Below are 19,655 nucleotides of genomic sequence, written 5' to 3'. Positions count from 1 at the left end.
CTGGTTCCATTTTCCTGGAGAACTCCTACATCTTCACAGCCTCACTTACACTAGGCACTTCCTTAATAAATCTCCCCCACACCACTCATGGCCCCCTCCTAATATTTTATAAATTTCAGCTTGGTAGTAAAACAAGAATTAATAAGGAATTGCTGTTCAATTCATCTTGGTCCAATCTCAGCCCCATATACAGTTGAAAACTATTCAGGGTTTCAAGCCCCATCAGTCATGTTTCCACTGGCAGCAACGTGGAGAAGTGGGGCAATCATCCAGGGCCTGCGCGCTCTCCAGGGCCAGGCCAGGCGGAGGCCGCCGCCCCACACAGACCCAGGCGTCTGACCTGTGGGGACTGGTCAGTATGCGCTGGACTGAGAACAGCAAGGGACCTCGCCCCCCCACCCCCTCGTGGTCTTGCGCCCCAGGCAGATCCAGCTCACCTGATTTCACCTGGCAACGCCTTAATTCTGTGACACATTAAGGAATAGCCACATTAGAAGAGTGGTAATTATTTAGAACTGGAAATCAGGATGGAACTCATTAGCTAGAGTACAATTTATAAACGGACTGAAATGAAAGGGGGCAGTAAAAATGTCATCGCAAAAAATAGATGACACATTAAACCTTAATTAATTGCATGTCACTTAAAAAAAGGAACAAACTGCAAAATTAAAATCTTAATGAACACTGCTTGAAAGAGACATTTTTCAAATGCTAATGGGAAACGGAAGGAGCAGCTGTCCAGAGCGGAGCGCACCTCTTCCTGCTCCTCCCGTCCCTTTTCAAGACGATCTCGGAAAACACAAACACTCTGAGGAACAAAGGCCCTTCTAGCGGTAACACAGCCCAAGAATCTTATTCATGTTGTAAGTCAGGGGTTCCCTTCCTTAAGGAATTACTGGGAAGGGTCATATGAATGGCCTGATTGTAGTGATTAAGTCACGAGAGACACGTACTGACGATTAACACGGTCCATACAGGGTGGGGCAAAAGCAGGTCTACAGTTGTGAGTGTGCGAAACACAGTTTATTCTTGTGTTATTATTTATTAATCATCGTATTATTTTTCCATACAAACAAATGTAAGCCTACTTTCGCCCCACCCCGCAGAGCTTTGAGAGACTATGGGAAACTTGCAAAACACAACTGTACCCATCTTCTCCCCGTGAGACTATCGGCCTCCTCCCCTCCTGCCCAACGCTGCCTCACCCAGGGTGCCAGCCGTGCAGGCGAGGGCTGGGCTCCTGCCAGTGGGTCCATTTGCTGCCGTGCTAAGGGTGGCGAGTCATCTACACAAAATCCTCTATTTTGTTCAAGGGAGCTGCGTACTCAGTTCTAGGCAACGCACCATGAATGGTCTAGCCCAGGGTTTCACAGCCTCAGCACTGTGGATGGACATTTTCGGCCACATGGTTTTGTTGTGCAGGTGGTCCTGTGCACTGCAGCGCCTCTAACAGCATCCTTGGTCTCCACCCACTAAAGGCCAGCAGCATTCCACCAGTTGTAAAAACCAAAAATGTCCCAGGCCTTGCCAAGTGCAATTCTGTTCCCCACTGGAGCCTCCAAAAGAAGGCTGTTGCATCCTGCTGAGAGGGACACATACGGTGAGGGCTGCTGCTTCCAGTCTGAAGCATGAATCTGCAGCCTGGAGCTGTGAGGACCATCTTGCAAACATCAGGTGACCAGCAGCCAAGCTGAGGTGGGGTGGGGCACGAAGTGGACAAGAGGAAGGAACCTGGGTCTGTGATGTCCTCATGGCCCAGGACAAGCTCTGCATGGTGACTGCCTACCTCAAAATTTCTAGTGAGGTCTGAAAAACACAGGCCCATCTTCCTTAAACCACCATCAAGTCAGACTGCTATTCCTCACAGCAGAAAGCACCTAAACAGGTCCTAAAGCAAAACAAGCTACCTGCCCTCCCTCATTCTCAGGCTGCTTTTCCCAGGGAGTCTTGGCCAGGTCCGTGGAAACAGCTAGAGAGAAGCAGAGCCTGAGATGCATCACTCCCCTCCCTGCTTCTCCACCAGCACCCATCCCCACCTCACCTGTCCTTCGAAGCCTGGTTCTGTCTCCCTCCCGCCCAGAAGCCTTTCCGGTCACATGGGACCACTGTGGACCAGTCCCTGAAAGCCTCCTCCTGTGCCACCTCTGGCCTGTATCTTGGGCACTTAGGATGCAATCAGTACGACAAGTCAGGACGCAGGGTCACAGAGTTACCCCAGATGGGCATCAGGCCATCTACACTCCAGACCACTGCTCAGAGGGGAACCGCGACAGGTTTCCCACGCCCAGGAGCCCCCAGCCCCAAAGGACCCGAGTTGGGGGATAAACACCCCAGCTGCCCTGGAGCACCCCCACAAGCCATTCCTGAGATGTTTTGTACTAGTCTTTTCGAGGTTCCAGGAAGGGCCGACTGCCGGTTGTCCATGGGGGTCACCAGCTCATCAACACAACTTACTAGCTCTCCTGTCATCCTGCCCTTACTTCCCTATCCTTCGCACCACCTCCCAAGGTCACCTTCCAGAACAACTGCTTGCCCTCAAGCCCTTGCCTCAGGGTGTGCTTTCGTGGGGACCCAAGCTAAGACACTGCCCTACGTGATACACAATGCCTAATTTTTAGCTCTCTTTCTGCTTAACAACTTGAAACTATTCCAGCTGGGCAAATTCTTCGTTCATAGGAAATTCACGTTTTCCTTATAAACAGAAAGCAACCTTTGAGTGGTATCATACGCTTTGCCTTTCCAGGAGCACAGTCTGGGCTAGCCCAGGACAGAATGGCCGCACGGTCAATACCATGCGTGCTCCCCGTTCCTCAGGAAACAAGCCTCCCACACCTGCTGCTTTTCTCCGTAGAACCACAAATGACTTCGCAGTTTTCTGTTTGCTTGGATTTGCTTCCCAGGTGCTGCAGCAATTTACACTACCCCCTGGGTGGAAAGCCGGCTCTCTTAAACAAGTCTGGAACCTCCCAGCCTCCACCGAGTCCTGTCTGTCTTCAGAGACAACCACGTCCTCCACGCAGCTTCCCAGAGCCACTTACTTAAATAGACCTGTCACTGTGGGGCATTAATATTCATCCCATTGCATTAACAAGGTTCCACAGCCTTTCCTGTGATTCTCATCAGCAGAGCCGACAGTATTCCTTGGGAAGCCAAAAGCCAAAGAGCCAATAAATCAGCTTTTCAGAACCGGTTATATTTTTAGTAAAATCCAAAGTCCTGATAATTCTAACATTATTTTGTTCTGCCTGACAAGGTAAGATAAGAGCTGTTATGTGCCTGTAGGTTCTCAGCTATTGGAAAAGGCGAACAGTTTAGGGGAGCAACCGGTTCAATGACTCATCACTTCTAAAAGGAAATGGTTCTTATTGAATAGAATGAAATTGCAACCCAGAAATTCAAACTCAGGGGCAGAAAAACACTCAGTTACAGAAGAATTCTGCACTGGACAAAATGAGCAGGAGATACACACCTGTATCCCAACCATTAATATGTAGCAATGCCAATGAATGCCTTTTGCTTTGGAAGTAACCACAAGATGACCATCCTGTGCTGGTCCCCAAGGTGCCTTCTGAGGCTGTACACAAATGCCAATCCAAAAGAAATACTCAGGCATTCATATCTTTAAAAGCTTTAATTTTTCTTAATATGGATAAGACAAAAATACTTGCGCAAATTTTTAAAATGTCTTTACAAGTATCTTAGTGCTGTCCACCAAACCCTGGGAAGACATTCAAGCACATTTTTTTTCCCTTTTAAAACACACATACTCGTCTACTATAAAAAGAAAACGAAACTCGCTTTCCTGGGAGAAAGAACCATACACTAGCATAGTAGTAACAGTAGAAAATGAAAATATTCTAGAAGTCAGACTCTACAACCAAAGCCTTGGAGGGCCGGGCATAAAGGTCCCTGAAAAAAAATGTCAGGTTTTTATTCTAAGAAAGAATATAGAGCGAGTTGAAAAGAAAGTATACAAGAGGGAAAAAATTTTCTTCCCACGTTCTCCCTCTTTTCACATGTACACTAGTGACATCAGTGGTTCTCGTTAGGGAGCAACTATACCCCCAGGGGACATCCGACAAAGTCTGGAGACAACTTTGGTTGTCGAACCTGGAGGATGCTGCAGGCATCTGCTGTCCGAGGCCAGGGATGCTGCTGCGCACCCGTCTAGTCCCGGGACAGCCCCGACCAGAAAGAACTACATGGCCCCAAAAGTCCACAGTGCCAAGGTTGAGAAAGCCTGAGTTAATGCTTCTTGCCCTCAATAAGAAGGCTTACACATCTCAGCACAAGGATATTTTTCCAAGGGAAAAATAGACCATATTTCTTCATTTCTTAAACAGATAATTATTGAACACATAAATTCCCCCTAAACTATAACACAACAATAATAACCAACGCTGACTGAAGGCTTCCTTCATGCCAAGCACGAGTGCAAGGGCTTTCCACACATGGACCCATTCAGTCCCCATCACGTCTTCCTGCAGGAGCCCCTGTCGTTGGCCCCATCTTATAGAAGGGAAAACTGAGGCTCGGGACACACAGTCCAGAGATGAACACGGTCAAGGCCTGTACTCAGGCGGGGTCGAGACTTGGATGGGGCCAGGCTCACAGTAGAGGAAACAGGAAAAGGAGAGTATGTAACACCTCATGCCCAGTTTGTTATCCAAATAGCTGTGTAGGAAAAAAAAAAAAAACACTTAGCAAGGAACACACTGCCTGTAAGCAGGCCCACCTTTCAAAAGACCAAAAAGGTGTTTCTGGAATCCTGTGAGTGCCTAGCCAGTGCCTGCAATCTCCACCAGACCCGGAGGAAAGTAGGAAAGCAGCCGAACCTGGGCACTTGCCAGAGTAACTGGAAGGCAACCAACCTACAGACAAAAGGGTTTGTGATTCAAATTAATTCATAGGGGAAAATGCACAGATGTGACTGACACCATGCATTTTTGGTTGAAAGAGTAAATTACTAAAGATCTATACTCAGCTGTAACTAGATCCAGAGTAAAAGCAGACAAAGCTTCCTCCCGACACAGAAGCATCACAACCACCATTTAATCAGGACTAGCACTCTCCCCAACACAGGACTGGCAGGGCGTAAACTGTTGAAACTCACATCTCACTTTTGAAACTGTCAGTGAGTCCAAAGCACAGTCAGTGGGATTAATGTTAAGTATGATCTTTTTTATTTCCAAGAAAGTTTCATCTTCGAAGCCTCTGTCTTCATTTACTGAACTTATTTTCCTTACAACATCCCCTGAAACACTCCGGTTAAAGCAGGAGAAAAGGGAAAAAAAACTAAACTGTTCGGAACCGCCCTGCCTGGTTTCAGAAGCTGTAACCCCCCTCAAGGCTAAGGCTGAGAGAGACCTTGGACCATAAGCCACTAAGGAGACAAAAGCTTATCTCCCTGACAGAAGCTCCGCTTCTGCTCTTTTTTCTTCATCCTGCCTAGACCCCAATGCTTGGTTGGCTAGCCAATGACAGGTAAGATTCCCCAAGCGGAGGAACGACACAAGACAAGCACAATCATGTGGGAGGCCCCCAAAAAACGATTTGGAGGACTACAGCAAAAGGGGATGATGGACCCTTGCCCCTCGGCTTCGACAAAGCCTGAGTCCTCATTCTGTCTGCGAGAAGTCTCTTCATCTCTTGGTTGCCTTACTTCCCTTGCTCCACCTAAACCTGAAACAATGACAGAGGGTGGTGCAGCTCTGTGCTGGAAAGGGCGGGTTTCCTGGGTGATCAGGCCTAAGAAAGAATATGTAAAATCCTGTGAAACCTGCTTTGTTTAGAATGCTCTCAATGAAATGATAAGGGTCCAAGCAAGAAGTGAGTTTGTTCCTCAAAGTTTTACAGCTCTTTAGCTATCTGACTCTGACTCCAAATAGGCCCTCAGAGTTCTTTGTTATCTATTGTTTGATCCTTACTGCCTGACAATGATTAATGAGCTTTATCTGCATTCCTGTGCAAATGAACCCAATAAAAGCCCATTGAGGAACAGGCCCTTCTCCTTTGAGAGATCCACCACCTTTTCTCCCCAAGCAGATCATGTCTTGGTAGACTTATTCTCACCCATGGCAGCCAGGAGGGAGGGCCCTGAGGGCGAAGCCCCCCCCCCACCGCACTAAAGCAAGCTGTGGATCGTATAACCCATCTCATCACAAGGAAGCAACAGGCAGGCGCGGCCTGGAGGACGCTGTATGGTGGCCAGCATGGGGACGGCCAAGTCATGGGCAAGGAGATGAGACTGGGAAACTGTCACGGACCCCAGGAGACTAGGGACACGACAGCTACATGTGGGAGCCTGGATGGGGCCCTGAAACAAACAGCTCATGGAAGAACTGGTAAAATCTGATGAAGTCCAGAATTTACTGAATGAGAATGCACCCATGCCAGTAAGATGGTAACAGCGGAGACGAGGGAGGGCTGTGTGGCAGCTCTCTCTCCTGTCTTCGTCACTTTACCATACATCTGCAATGGTTCCGAAATAAATGCTGTCTGAACAGTGCTGCCAGCCTAGGGAAATGGCTGGGAGAACTTCGTCACTGTCCTCAGGACACTACGATGGGAGGGAGGGGAAATGCCACCTCTCCAGGAACTCATGGCACCATGTGGGATTGGCGGAACCCAGGGCCAAGAACAAAACAAAATTAAAATAATGAAATTAAATAATGTCGACAGCGGCATCTCACACTGACTGAGATGTGAGAGGCTCACCCTGTGCTGGACCCTGGGTGAGTATTTGACACGCATTTTGTCATTTAATTCTCAAAATAACCCAATGAGGTTGTGCTAACGATGATTGCAACTCCATTTTAGAGCCAGGGAAAGAGCTAGAGATTAGTCATGTGGAATTTAGCACAGTAGTTCATTAAAGCTGCACAGCTCCTGAGAATTTACCAAGTATTGTCCTATTTCATCCTGGGGGTGGGGGGAGGCGGGCAGTGAGAAAGAAGTCAGCGCTCCTGTTTCAAAGACGGAGATAGGGAGGCTCAGAGACGGAAGGGCTTCCCCCAAGACAATGACATCATAAAGGGCAAGGGGTTGATCCAAAGCTACAGACCGAGCCCTTTCCACTCTGTGACACATCATAGAAAAGGAAGCTGCCACACACATCACCATGTGACTCCAACCACCAGCAGGCGGGCACCTAGGATGGCAACTGGGCTGACGCTGCCGTCCCTGCGCCCAGCGTCAACAGGGCAGACGAGCAGCTCAGAGCCAAGGCCAGAACACACGTTGCAGAAGAACATGGGCAGGACTAGGCTAAGGGGCGAGGGAAGAGCTCATCAGGGAGCAAGGAGGGGCAACCCGTGCCATGACCTTTGACTCCACCCTGAAGTTGGCTGCCTGTGCTGTTTGTTCCACCTTGAATGAGGACAGCCATATACTTCGAAGAAACTGTTCTTTGTTGCAACCTCTAGTCTTAGCTTCCACAGGACTGACTCATCCCTTCAACGCCCACTCCTCAAGGAAGCAAAGTCCACATTGCCCAGGTCCCCAGGACCGCGCAGGACGGGGCAGACATACCTGCTAGCATCAGGGCTCGGATGCACTCTGTTCGGCCCTGCATGGCAGCTTTCATCAGGGCCGTGAACCCAAACACGTTCCTCCTTTCAAGGTCAAGACCAGGGAAGTAGTTCAGCAAGTAGTTGGTGATGATGGCATGCCCTGCAAAGAAATTTGCACATGTGAAGAGACCACACTCCACAGAGCGCTCCTTCCAGTGAGGTCTTCCTAGAGGGAGAGAAACGTGGCAGCACCGACCTCCCGGGCCAGCCCACCTGCAGGGCATGAGTTTGCCTCTGAGACCACAGGAAAGAATCCTCACGGAGTCCAGGAAACAGGATGACACTGGATGCCCCCCTGGCCACAGCGGTGCTGTCTCTATGGGTTCATCTTTGTTCCCTTTGCCCGCCCACTTGGGAGCTCAGCTGGCCTGTCACACTGTTAAGGAGGGGACGTGAGCAGCCAGGGAGCTGCAGGGTGGCATGTGGAAGTGCTGTGCCAGCCTCAGCAGACACTGCTGGTCAGGGGAAGGTCCTGGATGTGTCAGCTTCTAGATGCAAGGCCGGAAACGAGCCTCTGGGCCATTTCCCAGGGCTCCCGGGCTCCAGGCAGGAGAAAGTCATCATTGCAGCAAGAGGATATGCCAGTGCACACTGCCACCCTCTGTCACTGCTCCAAAGTGTCTGCCTCTATCTCTTGTGCACACACATGCATGCAAGCGCACACAGAAACATATATGCACACATGTACAGACATGGTAACACAGACCATGTTGCTACCAAGACCTCAGCCAGAAACCCCAGCAGGCAAGAACACTCATCTGAGAAATCCCCTTTATAGATAAAGGGGATTTCTCCCCTTTATCATCTTGCTCTTCCAAAAGAGAGCTGGTTTTCTGCTGTTCTTACCCTCCTTAGTTGAGGTGAAAAAGGAGAGCATCATCTGAAAAGCAGTATTCCCAGAGTCTTCCAGGCTCCGCCCCCTCCCCTCTCAGAAAACTAAAATGCCGTGGGAGCATCCCTCAAACAGTGCTTCCTGTGCCACAAGGACAGGCTTTGGGTCAAATGTCCATGCAGCCTAATGCCCACCAGCCATACATCTGACATCAGCGTGTGAAACGACACACTGCCCTCCCCCACTTCACTGCCCTGGAGCAGAGCACTGGCCTTGGCACTAGTGATGCTCAGGGCCAGATTATCCTCAGCGGCAGGGCTGTCCCTGCACAGTAGGCCCCTTGTCTCCACCCGCTAGATGCTGGCAGCAACCACACCCTCCTCCCCCGCAGAGCATGACAACCAGAAAGGTTTCCAGACATTGCCAAATGCCACCTGTGGAAGCAAACTCGCCCCACTGAGAATCACTGCCCTAGAGGCTCAGCCTGCATTGTTTCAGGACCAACCACATCAAGGTGGAAGACAGCTTCCTCTGCTCCTCACCTGCACCCTTCACCCTGCCCCCACCCCCAGGCCCCCCTCTCAGCTGCCATCTGCATCCTGGCCCTGCTGGTGATGACTAGCATACTCTGGGGAGTAAAAGCAGACGACTGCGGAAGCCCTCTCCTGGGCCCGGGGGGCCTCGCTGGTGCCCAGTCTGCATCCATATGCACTATGGATCCAGCTCCCTGAAATGCTCCCACTCACCCCCACCACATGCGTGTGCCTTTGGAACTGCCACCGTCAGATTGCAGGTGTGCAGCTTCACGGGCATTTCACAGTGCATTCTCCGTCCTTAACTGGGCAGCACTCCTGCCCTCCAGGGAAGCCTCTGCACCAGGGCGAAGCCAGGACCCAGGAAGCTCCTCCCCAGCTGATTTCAGAAAGGGCACTGGGTGAGATTTAGGATGTGGCAGGAAGGAAGGCCTCCTCCCGGGGATGGGCAGCCTGGGGACGCAGGTGCTTCCCTCATGGCTCATCCAATTGCCCTGCAGGTGAGAAGGCCACAGCCAGTGCCACCCAACATTATCTCCGCCACAGCGGCACACAGGGGCTGAGATACAGTAAAGACATCTGAGGATTTGACTTTTTACAAAAGGGACATATCAGTGAGGAAAGAATCAACTTTCCAATAAACTGTACTGGAGCAACTAGAAATCTATATGGAAAAAAAATAAATACTAAATCTCTATCTCACACCAAACAAAATAATCAACTCCAGGAGAACTATAGCTGTAAAAGTAGGTATGAGAACCACCATCACCCCACCCCCACCTCGGACGAAGGCTGGGACCCAGTTTCCTTCCTCAAGAGCTGATGCCCAAACAGCATCAAATCCTCACCAACTTCCAAGTTAAAAACAAACAAGCAACAAAAATTAGAGTGCAGACTCTTCTAGAAGCATTGTTGTCTGCTTATCATTGAACTCAGCCCATGTTCTGAACTCACTGCAAAAATTAAAAGATGAAACATATAGCTTTTCTGGGAGGGAAACACTGATACAACTGCACTGTGGGTTAGCAAGCCAGAAACAGATGTGTGCGACCCCCCCAGCTCTGTGACTCACAGGTTCCCACCAGCATCTGATGCTTTTGACTCATTTCAGCCACTGGCCCTCCACTGTCAGTTACAGGGGAGTCAGGTGCCCAAACCAGCTGAATTGCTGTAAACTGGGCCGGGGGGGGGGGGGGGGTCCTTCGGTCTCAGTTAGGTTTGTCATCTGGTTACACGCTCTGTGGCACCTGTCAGTTAGATTTAGCCAGGGTCCTAGTGAAACGAACTGCAATTCATTTAGAGCCATTTCTTTGAAGACATGAAAGAGTGTATCTGTTGCAATTTTCAGCACGATGTCCTTTGCACTGATATATTCTAAACACTTTGAACAAGCGAGCAGAGGAAAAATTGAAAATCCACAAGGCAAATAGCCCATTATACAGGTCTGTTCTGCATATTAGGGTGCACTCAGAAAAACCAGCACGTGGGAAACTCATGCTGACCACAGGTGTGAACTTGCAACCACCCAAGAAATTCCCTCTGCCTTTCCCAGAACAGCAGAACAATACCTCTTATCACACAGACGACCTCATTGGAAGAAATCAGGGTGAACCCGAGGCTTCCAAGAATGTGTCGACATTAACCTTTCTTCTTAAAAACCATGACAATTAACCAAGGGGAGCTTTCCTTTTCTTTTGTAAGAAAGAAAAATAGACAGACAGACAGAACACAGCCTTCCTTGCATTTCAAAACCCAACCACGCACCAGAGTGACACCTAGTCTGAGACTAGTCCAACTTAGTCCTTACAGAACAGGATTTCCTGAAGTCTGCAGAGGAAGCCCTTTTAAAAGGTGGGCCTCACCTACAGACCCCAAGAACACCTTGCCCCCATGACCCTCGCCCTGCCTGAGAGAAAGACACAAGTGATCCAAGAAATAAGTCCATGTGAAATAGCTCCAGTGGGTGAGTGAACAACAGTGTAGACAGAGGGAGTTAGATGAGAACACCCAAGTTCAAGTCCCTAGTCTGCCACGTAAAATCTGGGTGGCCCTGGGAAGGTGAGTCAACCTCACCGAGTCCCTGTTTCTGCATCTGGAAAATGGCAGATAACGTCAACCTCACGACTGTGAAAATTACAGGGGTAATGTGCTGTACAAAAAGTGCTTGATGTAACAGACAAACTTCTGGGCGGAAAAATCGCCAGTAATGGATGCAGGGATTCCACACTCGAGGAGCTGGAACGCAACAATGCACCCCTTAGCTTGCAGACCCCCTCCAGAGAGCAGAATGGGAGAGGGAGGGAGGGGAGAGAACTTCACAACAGAGAAACCTGACAGACACAACCTGACAGCCAGGTGATCAAGGTCAACACCAACGGTGACAAGTCACGCCGATAACATGTACTGACAAACCGTCTTTGACTGAACTTCAGTCAGGCTCCTGAACCTTTCCCCAGGCCCATCTGTGCATCTCCTTGTAATATCTATTGATGGTTTTAGCAAAACCCCCACCTCTGATACCCGATCGAACTCCTCTGCCCCCGCCGTCCCCAGGTGTTGACTGGTCCCATGGCCTGTCTTAAGCAACAGTCCCTGTCCGGTTGGTTTAGCTCGAATCCCTCACACCCCTGATGCTTCCTCGAAATTTTTTCCCCACTGACTTTCACCTTGCTCCTTGGCTGTAAGTCCCCACTTGGCTTTGTTGTACTTGAATTTGAACCCAATCTCTCTTTTCCCATTGCAAAGTCCCAGTGCAGTGGCCTCTACACCTATCAGGATGACCCTGAATAGGGTCTGCCTTACCATCTGCAATAAAAGGCATTTAATATTTTATTCTTTAGCAGTACCCTCGATATGATGTGGTGAGAACGGCACTTTCCTCTGTGGTCCTTCTCCCCAAAATCCATAGCTCCAGTCTCATTGTGAGAAAAACACCAGACAAATCTCAATGGAGACACATTCTACTAACTACCTGACAAGAACTCCCCAAACTGACTAAGTCATAAAGTCTGCGAAACTTCAGAGCCACGAGAAACCTTGGGGGAATGACAATTAAGTGTAGTATGTAATCCTACATGGGATCCTGAAACAAACAAACAAATAAACAAAAACATTAGGAAAACATGGAGGAAGTTAGAATAAAGAATGAACTTGAGTTAATAATAAAAATGCATCAATATTGATTCATTCATTGTGTCAAATATACCATACTAATTAATGTCAGATCCTAATAGCAGGGGAAACCAGGTGTGGGGTATACAAGAATTCTCTGTACAATCTGGGTTGTTTTTCTATAAGTCTAAGCTATTCTAAAATCAAAGCTTATTTTACAGAAGGGAGATCCTAGCATAAGGCTACTTGACAAGAGTACAAGGTAGGGGTGATGACTCTTGGCTGGCTACCAAATGTCACTCCCCTCCATGCTTCCCCCAAGCCTTACTGATAATGGGCGGAGCTCACCAGGAGGCTGCGATGGGCATGCAATGGACTAAAGATAGTGGCTGGGTCCCTGGGAGGTCAGGAGGATGGACAGAAGTAGTTGACTCATAACACTGCTCTAGTAGAGAATAGAGAGACCTTGGTGGTTGTTTGGCCGAGCCACGTAACAGAAAGAGAAAAGCCACAGATGACACCTGGTCTACCACAGCCCTGGTCCCTGGCTCTACTTTGGATGGCCAATGGCGTCTTTGCTGAGAGTGTTTGGGGTAGAAGCCCATGGTACCCAAGCTTGACCGGATTCTCAAACAGGCTCAACACCACCACTGGATTTTCCCTTGACTCTCCCCCAATCCCATGTGGGAAATTTTAAACTTCCCCACTCGTAAGTCACTGACCTCAGAGCAAACCCCTTTCCCAGGGGACGACACACCTTTTACTTCAAAGAGGGAACAGAAACCATAAGAAGGGAACTCCCTCAATTTCCCCCCATCACACCGCCAACATCCCACGTCCACGAGCAGTCTCTCCTTCCCTCCTGTTGAAAAGGGAGGGCGATGCTTCCCCTAAAGATGCCAATGTCCCCTCCCCTGCAGGCTTTGTGCTACCAATTACCTCCTCTTCCTCCCCAACCTCTCCTTCCTTGCACATCCATCAGATTGCACTCATGGCCCAAATTCTTTACCTTGCTCCTTTCTATGTGACTTCAAGATTTCTCTGTCAAGAACTGAGACATTTGCCAGTGTGACACAAGTAGAATCTTGAAGCACACTTACTTGTCTGGACTCCCTGTCTGCTTGTGCCTCAGCCGTCTCTCTAAGAAGAACATGCTGAAGCTAACTCAATGGTGTCTAGAAGAGGACGAGAAATGCGTGGAGCACAGCTGCCTGTCCTTGCATTCCAGCCGCCCACCATGAACCATCTCACTCCTTTTCGGGCTAACTCCCAGAGCTGTCTCTCTCAGTCTCACCACTTACTCTCCCCTACCTCTCCTGAAACGCCTTCCAACAGTCCCCAGGGACTGCCCTGAAGCACAATCTAGTGGTTACTAGTCAGCCCTCATCTTACTTGGCATCTCCACAGCGTTTACCACACGTGCCTTCCATCCTTTTTAAACTCTCTTCCCATGGATATCCTGAAAGCTGACCCATCCAGTTTTCCTCCTGTCTCCCTGGCCACTCCTCCTCAATACTCTTCCTGAGCAACCTTGTCCTCTCCCTCCTGGGAGAATGCCACTGTTTCTCAGACGCATGACCAAGCCGCTTCTCACCCCATATTCCCTGTCTTGGTGGTCCTGTCCACTCTCAGCGATCCAGATCACTTACCTCTAGCTCAGTCTCTCTCCCTGGGTTTCTTGCCTACACATCTGTCTGCTGGATATTTCACCTCAGGCATCCCATGAACTCAACACGTGCTTCTTCCAAACCCTCTGCTTCCTCCCATGTTCCTCACTCAGTGATGGACACCACCAACCACCTAGGTGCCCAAGCCAGAAATCTGGGCTCTGTCATCAGCCCTCCACCCACACTTTCCCCATCCAAGCCATTGTGAAATTTTGCCAACCCCACTGTTAAATGTCTTCCAAAACTGTCCTGTTTCTCCACTTGTACCCTTGACCTGGGCCACCACAGCCCACCTGGGGTGCAACCCCTCTCCCAACTGTCCTCCCTGGTCCCACTGCTGCCCCTCCCTCCATTCTCCATGACAACTTAAAGAAGAAACACTTGACCAATACAACTACCACTTAACACCCTCAGTGGTTTCCACTCTTTGGATGACACCTCCACACTTGAACGAGCTAGCTCTTTTTTATCCAGCCCTGCTTCCTGAAGGGTAGCAGGGCATGCCACCCCAAAACATGCCACTTTGGCATAAGGATGGTTTTGACCGGAAGGCAACGGAAAAACAGCGGACACAAGAAAAGCTCCCTGCCCTCCCCCATCTGTCTAAAAGAAGGACAGAAATGTTTACTTTCCCCAGTTTTAATGAGGTACAATTAACATATAGCCCTACATAGAAGTGTAACGTGCACACAGCGTGGTGATTTGACTTACACGTGATGTGAAATGATCACCACAATAAGTCAGCATCCATCCTGTCACCTGGGCACAAAAAGGGGAGGAAAAGGAACGCTTGTTTTCAGACGCCATCGGCCCGGACACGCACCAGAGCGAGCTCCGTGACAGACCCTGCTAACCAGCCCTCACCTCCCACTAGTTTCCCTTCCCATGGTTTGCTGCCCTTGGAAACCTCACCCTGCTTTCCTCGGTCCTGCAATTTCTCCACAGATTGATTGTTCTTTGGTGAAAATGCTACGTAAGCTGGAGCTCTAAGCCACCTCCCTGAGTGACTCATTTTCCCCTCGGGATCTCCCCTGCATATCTGTCTATGAAGGTCTGGTTCTTTCTTGTCCACCTGTCTTTCATTACAGGGGGCTCAGTCAACAACTCAGAAGGGTGGAGGGAAAATTTTTTTCTTCTCCCTTAAATCCCTTCTTCACCCTCAGCTCTGGCACTGACACCCTCTTACTCTCCTTTGCAGTCACTCAGCTCTCCCTTTAACTCACCTGTGTGCCACTCTTCCTCTAATCTGGTGGCCTTTGCACACGCTAGCCTCTCGGCCTGGAATGTTCTTCCTTCCCTTGTACCCAGCTACCTGACAGCCATGCCTTCTGATGCAAGTTCTTGCCTGGTCTCCCAAGCACACAGTAGGCAACGGAACTGTGATGTCATACATTCCACATTCCCATGTGGCCACCACAGCCCTCACGACCCTGCTCATGAACCCAAACCTTCCGATTCACTGCAAGTTCACGGAATATTTAGTAAATAAAAAGGCTGGAGGATCCCTACTTCTCCCTTGGAAAAAGTACACATATCATAAAGGTTGCTCATTTTCAATCCATAACCCACATTATCTGAGATTAAACGGCCATCAAAATGATTAATTATTGATTAATCAAACATGTTATTGAGTACCAATTATGGGCTACCAATCTTGTTTACTGCTTTATTCAAGAAAAGGAAATAGACAATAAACTTGCATGGCTCTAAAAATGAAAACAATGTTACAGAGTTTGCGCTGTCGGAAGACTTGATCGGTTGGACGCCAGGTACTCCGAGTGTAGTTTTCCACACCGGGCCAGCAGAGGGAAGTGTTGACTTTGGAAATGTCACATCCCACACACGCTGCAGAGAGAACAGACTGCCCCACCTGGAGGAAGGAGGAAGCAGGAAGCGCCTCGTAGAGAGGCCTCCCCCCATCATTCTGTGGGGTAAGGCAGGTGGGACCTGGGGTGGGCTACCACCCTCCGCTCATTCCTGCCTGGCCAGCGGGCAGGGGCTGGCATTGCAGGGGTCAATCAGAAAGGCTCTGAAAACTGGATTTTACAGGGAAAGGCAAGGAAATGCTAGGGACTTACCAAGTTCCAGATTCTTAAGTGACAGCATAGAAACCAAGGAAAACATTTCAAAAAACCATACCCCACACAGTGAAGTCAGGCTGAAATTGTGATCACGGGTGGTGACGATAAACAGGACAGGCAGAATGGAGAAGCAATTAGTCCTGCCTCCCGGCCACATCACATACATGCTGCTCTGAAGGGAAACCCTTCCCAAACCCAGGCAGTCCGAGCCCGCCCCTGGCCACACCGGGAGCCTCACTGCCACTGCGTCTCCAGCAGCAGGACCTGAATACTGCCAAGCTGGCTGGCTCTCGGCGCATTTCCTCCCGGATTTTTTTAAAGAAGTTCCAAAAAATAAAATAAAAAGTTCAAGAAATAACTCGACGCACCAACGATTACTTATACCCAACCGACTCGATCCCACCACCAGTTCCAAAGGAGCCCGGCTACTCTCTCCCCGCACTGCACCCCTGCCATTTGTTGGAGAGGAACAGGAAACAGAGCGGGTAAACACATCACCCCACCCCTGGGACCTAGTGTCCATTTCTCCGGTTATCTTATTTTGTACTTTATGTTTGTTAGGGGAGGCAAGGGAGAAATGGAAATCACTGGCTAAATGAGATTTAGGGATTATTGGAGGATTTATTGTCATACATTCTCTCCATTGTCAGGCCCTAATGCAGCTTTGGCTGTATCTTTGTCGTGCATTAAGTAGCCAAGGAGTTTCAGACTTTGTAGAGAACATGCGACAGGCGGATCACAGCATTTGCATCCTAATTTATTCTTACAAATGCCGAGTCCTGGAGAAAGCCAGGACTGCCAACTGTCAGACAGGCAACACAGTTGCAATAGCAAATAACAGGAACATGTGGTTGGCTTTAAAGTTTTCCTTAACCACACAGATTCTGCTGGGGCCGGTGCTGACTAGAACCAGTCAGTGGAGGTCATTCCACCCCCCTCGCCAGACACTTGTTTCGGCTCAGTCCCTGTGATGTGACCTGGCCATGGGAAGAAAATGAAACTGCTGGAGGCTTCTGGAAATGTTTTCCCATCTCAGAGAACAAAACACGACAAGGATTTGCTCCTCCTTCTCCAGGCCTCTGCTGTGTGGCCATGGGAAGCCATGGTGCTTGGAGCTGCCAGGGCTTTCTTGGGATCACGAGGGAAAAAAGGTCAAGAGCATTTCTGAGAAGCGGCCCCAGGTCCTGACGTCACGGAGCTGCCCAGTGAAGCAGCCCTCCATCACCTTCAGAAAGGTCATGGCACAAGCTCAGTTTCCTCATTGTTGTGGCTGTTTCACTGGATACTCAGTCCACTGCAGCCAAAATGTCAAACAGATCCAAGGCTCCTGGGAGAATTGGGCAAAGAATAAGAAAGTCTGTTTGGGACCAGCAAACAGTGAAAAGTGATCAAGTTCACAGGTGGCAGGAACGCCCTTAGGGACTCAGTGGGGAAAGTATGAATTGGTACAGCTTTTTCTAAAGGCCACTTGGCAACGGCCACATAAATGTGCACTTAAAATATGCACCCTATGATGAAGCAATTGGGTTTGAAGAATCTATTGCGCAAAACTTCGCTCTCCTTCTCTGGCCTGCTTTTGCAGGGAGGATGACCTCCAAAACCTGCCTGGTCCCTTAGCCCTAAAGTCTCCAGTGTGGCTCAGCAGGGGACCCGGGTGGAGGGAACAGAGCAGGAAACTTACCCCCAGGTACATACTCTCCACCCACCTCCCACCCAAGGAGCCTGCTCACTTGAATGCCTCAGGTTATGGCTTCAGAGAGGCAGCCCAGCCCTCTTCCAGGGTAACTCACTTCAGGGCCCTGCCCCTTAACTCTGCCCACCCCCGGCCTCCACTAACAGTCCCCTGATCAGCTCCTCATTTTAGCCATCTGAGCTCCACCTGTTCCCACGTGGGATCCTGTCAGACTCGTCCTCCTCCGAAATGCACCCCTAGACCCAAAGGACTTCCCCTTCCCCACGTGCACTAGACGTGAAGCTGGGGAGGCAGGAGTAGGTGTGTTTTTGTTCACCATGGTAGACCCAGCACTTAACATGAAACTGCTGAGTAAATATTTGTGTTCTAGAAGGATCTAGCATAGAATGGATGAGCTGCCATTTACTGAACTGTCTCAGAGTTACTGGATACAGGGACACAGCCGTGAACACACAGTCACACTCAGGAATGTGTCCTGTAAGAGCAAGGTGAATGTCGTGTGTGTTGGTCATCGTACAAAGACATAGATCTTAAGTAAAAAAAATTAAAATCACAGTCTCTACAGAATGAACCTCTTGGTATAAACAGAAGTGGAAGCACACCCTGGTGTTTGAAAAGGAGAGGTCTGAAAGGGTGAGCAGCTGGAACTTGGTGGGTTTGGGAGAGGGAGAATTTGGGAGAATGAAAAGGGGTCTTTCTTTAAATAGTATTTCTGCAATGATTTTTTTTTACTGTAAGCATGTATCACTAGACTTATTTGGGAATTAAGAAATCATCAAATAAGTAAAACCGGTCACAGAACTGGATTCCGTAGCCTGATTGTCACTCTTTGGTAAAGCAGCGCACGAAAGCCAGCCACAGGGCCTCGGGTGCTTTCCTTCTTCTCACTCTGGTTTAGCGATGGCTCCGGGTCCCTCTGACCTCTAACGTGGGTCTGTGATTCCCCCGGCTTTAGTGCCCCCCGACAGGCTCCCCCAGAGACCATTTAAAACGAGAACCTCTAAGGAGAGGCCCCCAGACCAGCAGCATCAGGGTCACCTGAGAACTCGATGAAATGCTCTGCACTCCCATGCGCCACCCACCAAGACCACCGGCCTCGCTGCCTGAGCATTTCAGTGGCCTCAGAAAACGGAGCCCATCCTTGGGCTACGCTGCCCCTCCGCAGTCAGCGCCACGCCCCGTCCCAAGGGCTGAAAGCCAGGCCAGACCCAGGTGCCCGCCACCGCCCACGTCACCACCACCCAGACCTGCGCTTCCGGTCTCACTGCTCTGGTGCCTTCGGTGCCACTGAGACCGCCCAGGGCCCACCAGGATCATCCAGCACCGGCACCCCACGCCACGCCGCACGCCACTCAAGTGCAGGCCCTCACATCCATCTACACCCTTGACGAGCCAGCCCTGCATCTTCAGGGGCCATGTCTCATCTGTCCTAGACACAGCAGTCCTTCAGCCACACTAACCTGCACCAGTCCTGGGACTCGCCAGCCTCCCTCCTGGCCCTGTGGCTTTGGGACGCACTGACTGGGCCAGCCTGCCCCTGCCTTCCTCACCACCCAGCTCAAGTGCCCACCCCTCTTTCACAACCCCGGTCCTAATCCACCAGGCTAGATGGGGTGTTCTCACCCTGCGGCACCGAGGGCAGCCTCCATCAGCGCTCCCTCAGACGGCTATTTAACTGGAGAATTGCTCAAGGGCAGGACTGCCCATGACTCCCACACCACTGTCCCCAGCCCAGTTCCTGGCATCACAGTGGGAAGCAATGACGATGGGCCAATGATCTCTCACCGCTTCACGAAACCATTTACATTTCTGCAGCTCAGGGTGCTGTGCACCCAGGCTTTTCAAGCCTGACGAGCTGCACCTCTGCGGAGGTAAAGCTTCACACCCTGAACCTGAAGAAGGGAAGGTGTGTTAACACAGCCCCACCCTGTAAGTTGGGGCCTCTCTCCACCTGTGCTTCCCGATTGAAAGGCAGGATGTACACAAGCTGCTTCTTGCTACGGGTAGTGAAATTGCTAGACACTGGCCTGTCCACCCTCTGGGCTCCCTGCTCCGTCACCCACGCTGGCTGTGACACCGGAGCTGGCGATGCAGGACGGGACAGGCGGGCCTCTCTCCGGGGGCAGCAGCAGATGTTCACTGTCCACAGTCAGCATGCAGTGTGGTT

At 50.1% G+C, this 19,655-nt stretch overlaps 1 protein-coding gene across 1 annotated transcript in view; it reads right to left on the bottom strand.

Annotated features, from left to right (window-relative positions):
- Window positions 1–19,655, bottom strand: part of ANKRD33B (ankyrin repeat domain 33B) — a 63,315-nt gene that overhangs the window by 7,896 nt on the left and 35,764 nt on the right. The window contains exon 3 of the mRNA XM_045847872.1: window positions 7,531–7,671. Coding sequence (XP_045703828.1) covers window positions 7,531–7,671 — 141 coding nt within the window. The remainder of the gene's footprint in view (window positions 1–7,530; window positions 7,672–19,655) is intronic.

Source organism: Phyllostomus hastatus, unplaced genomic scaffold (assembly GCF_019186645.2).
Source record: "Phyllostomus hastatus isolate PE091 unplaced genomic scaffold, TTU_PhHast_1.1 phas_contig_58, whole genome shotgun sequence".
Taxonomy (NCBI): Eukaryota; Metazoa; Chordata; class Mammalia; order Chiroptera; family Phyllostomidae; genus Phyllostomus; species Phyllostomus hastatus.
Note: the sequence above shows the minus strand (reverse complement) of the source record. Positions and strands in the feature narration are given on the sequence as shown.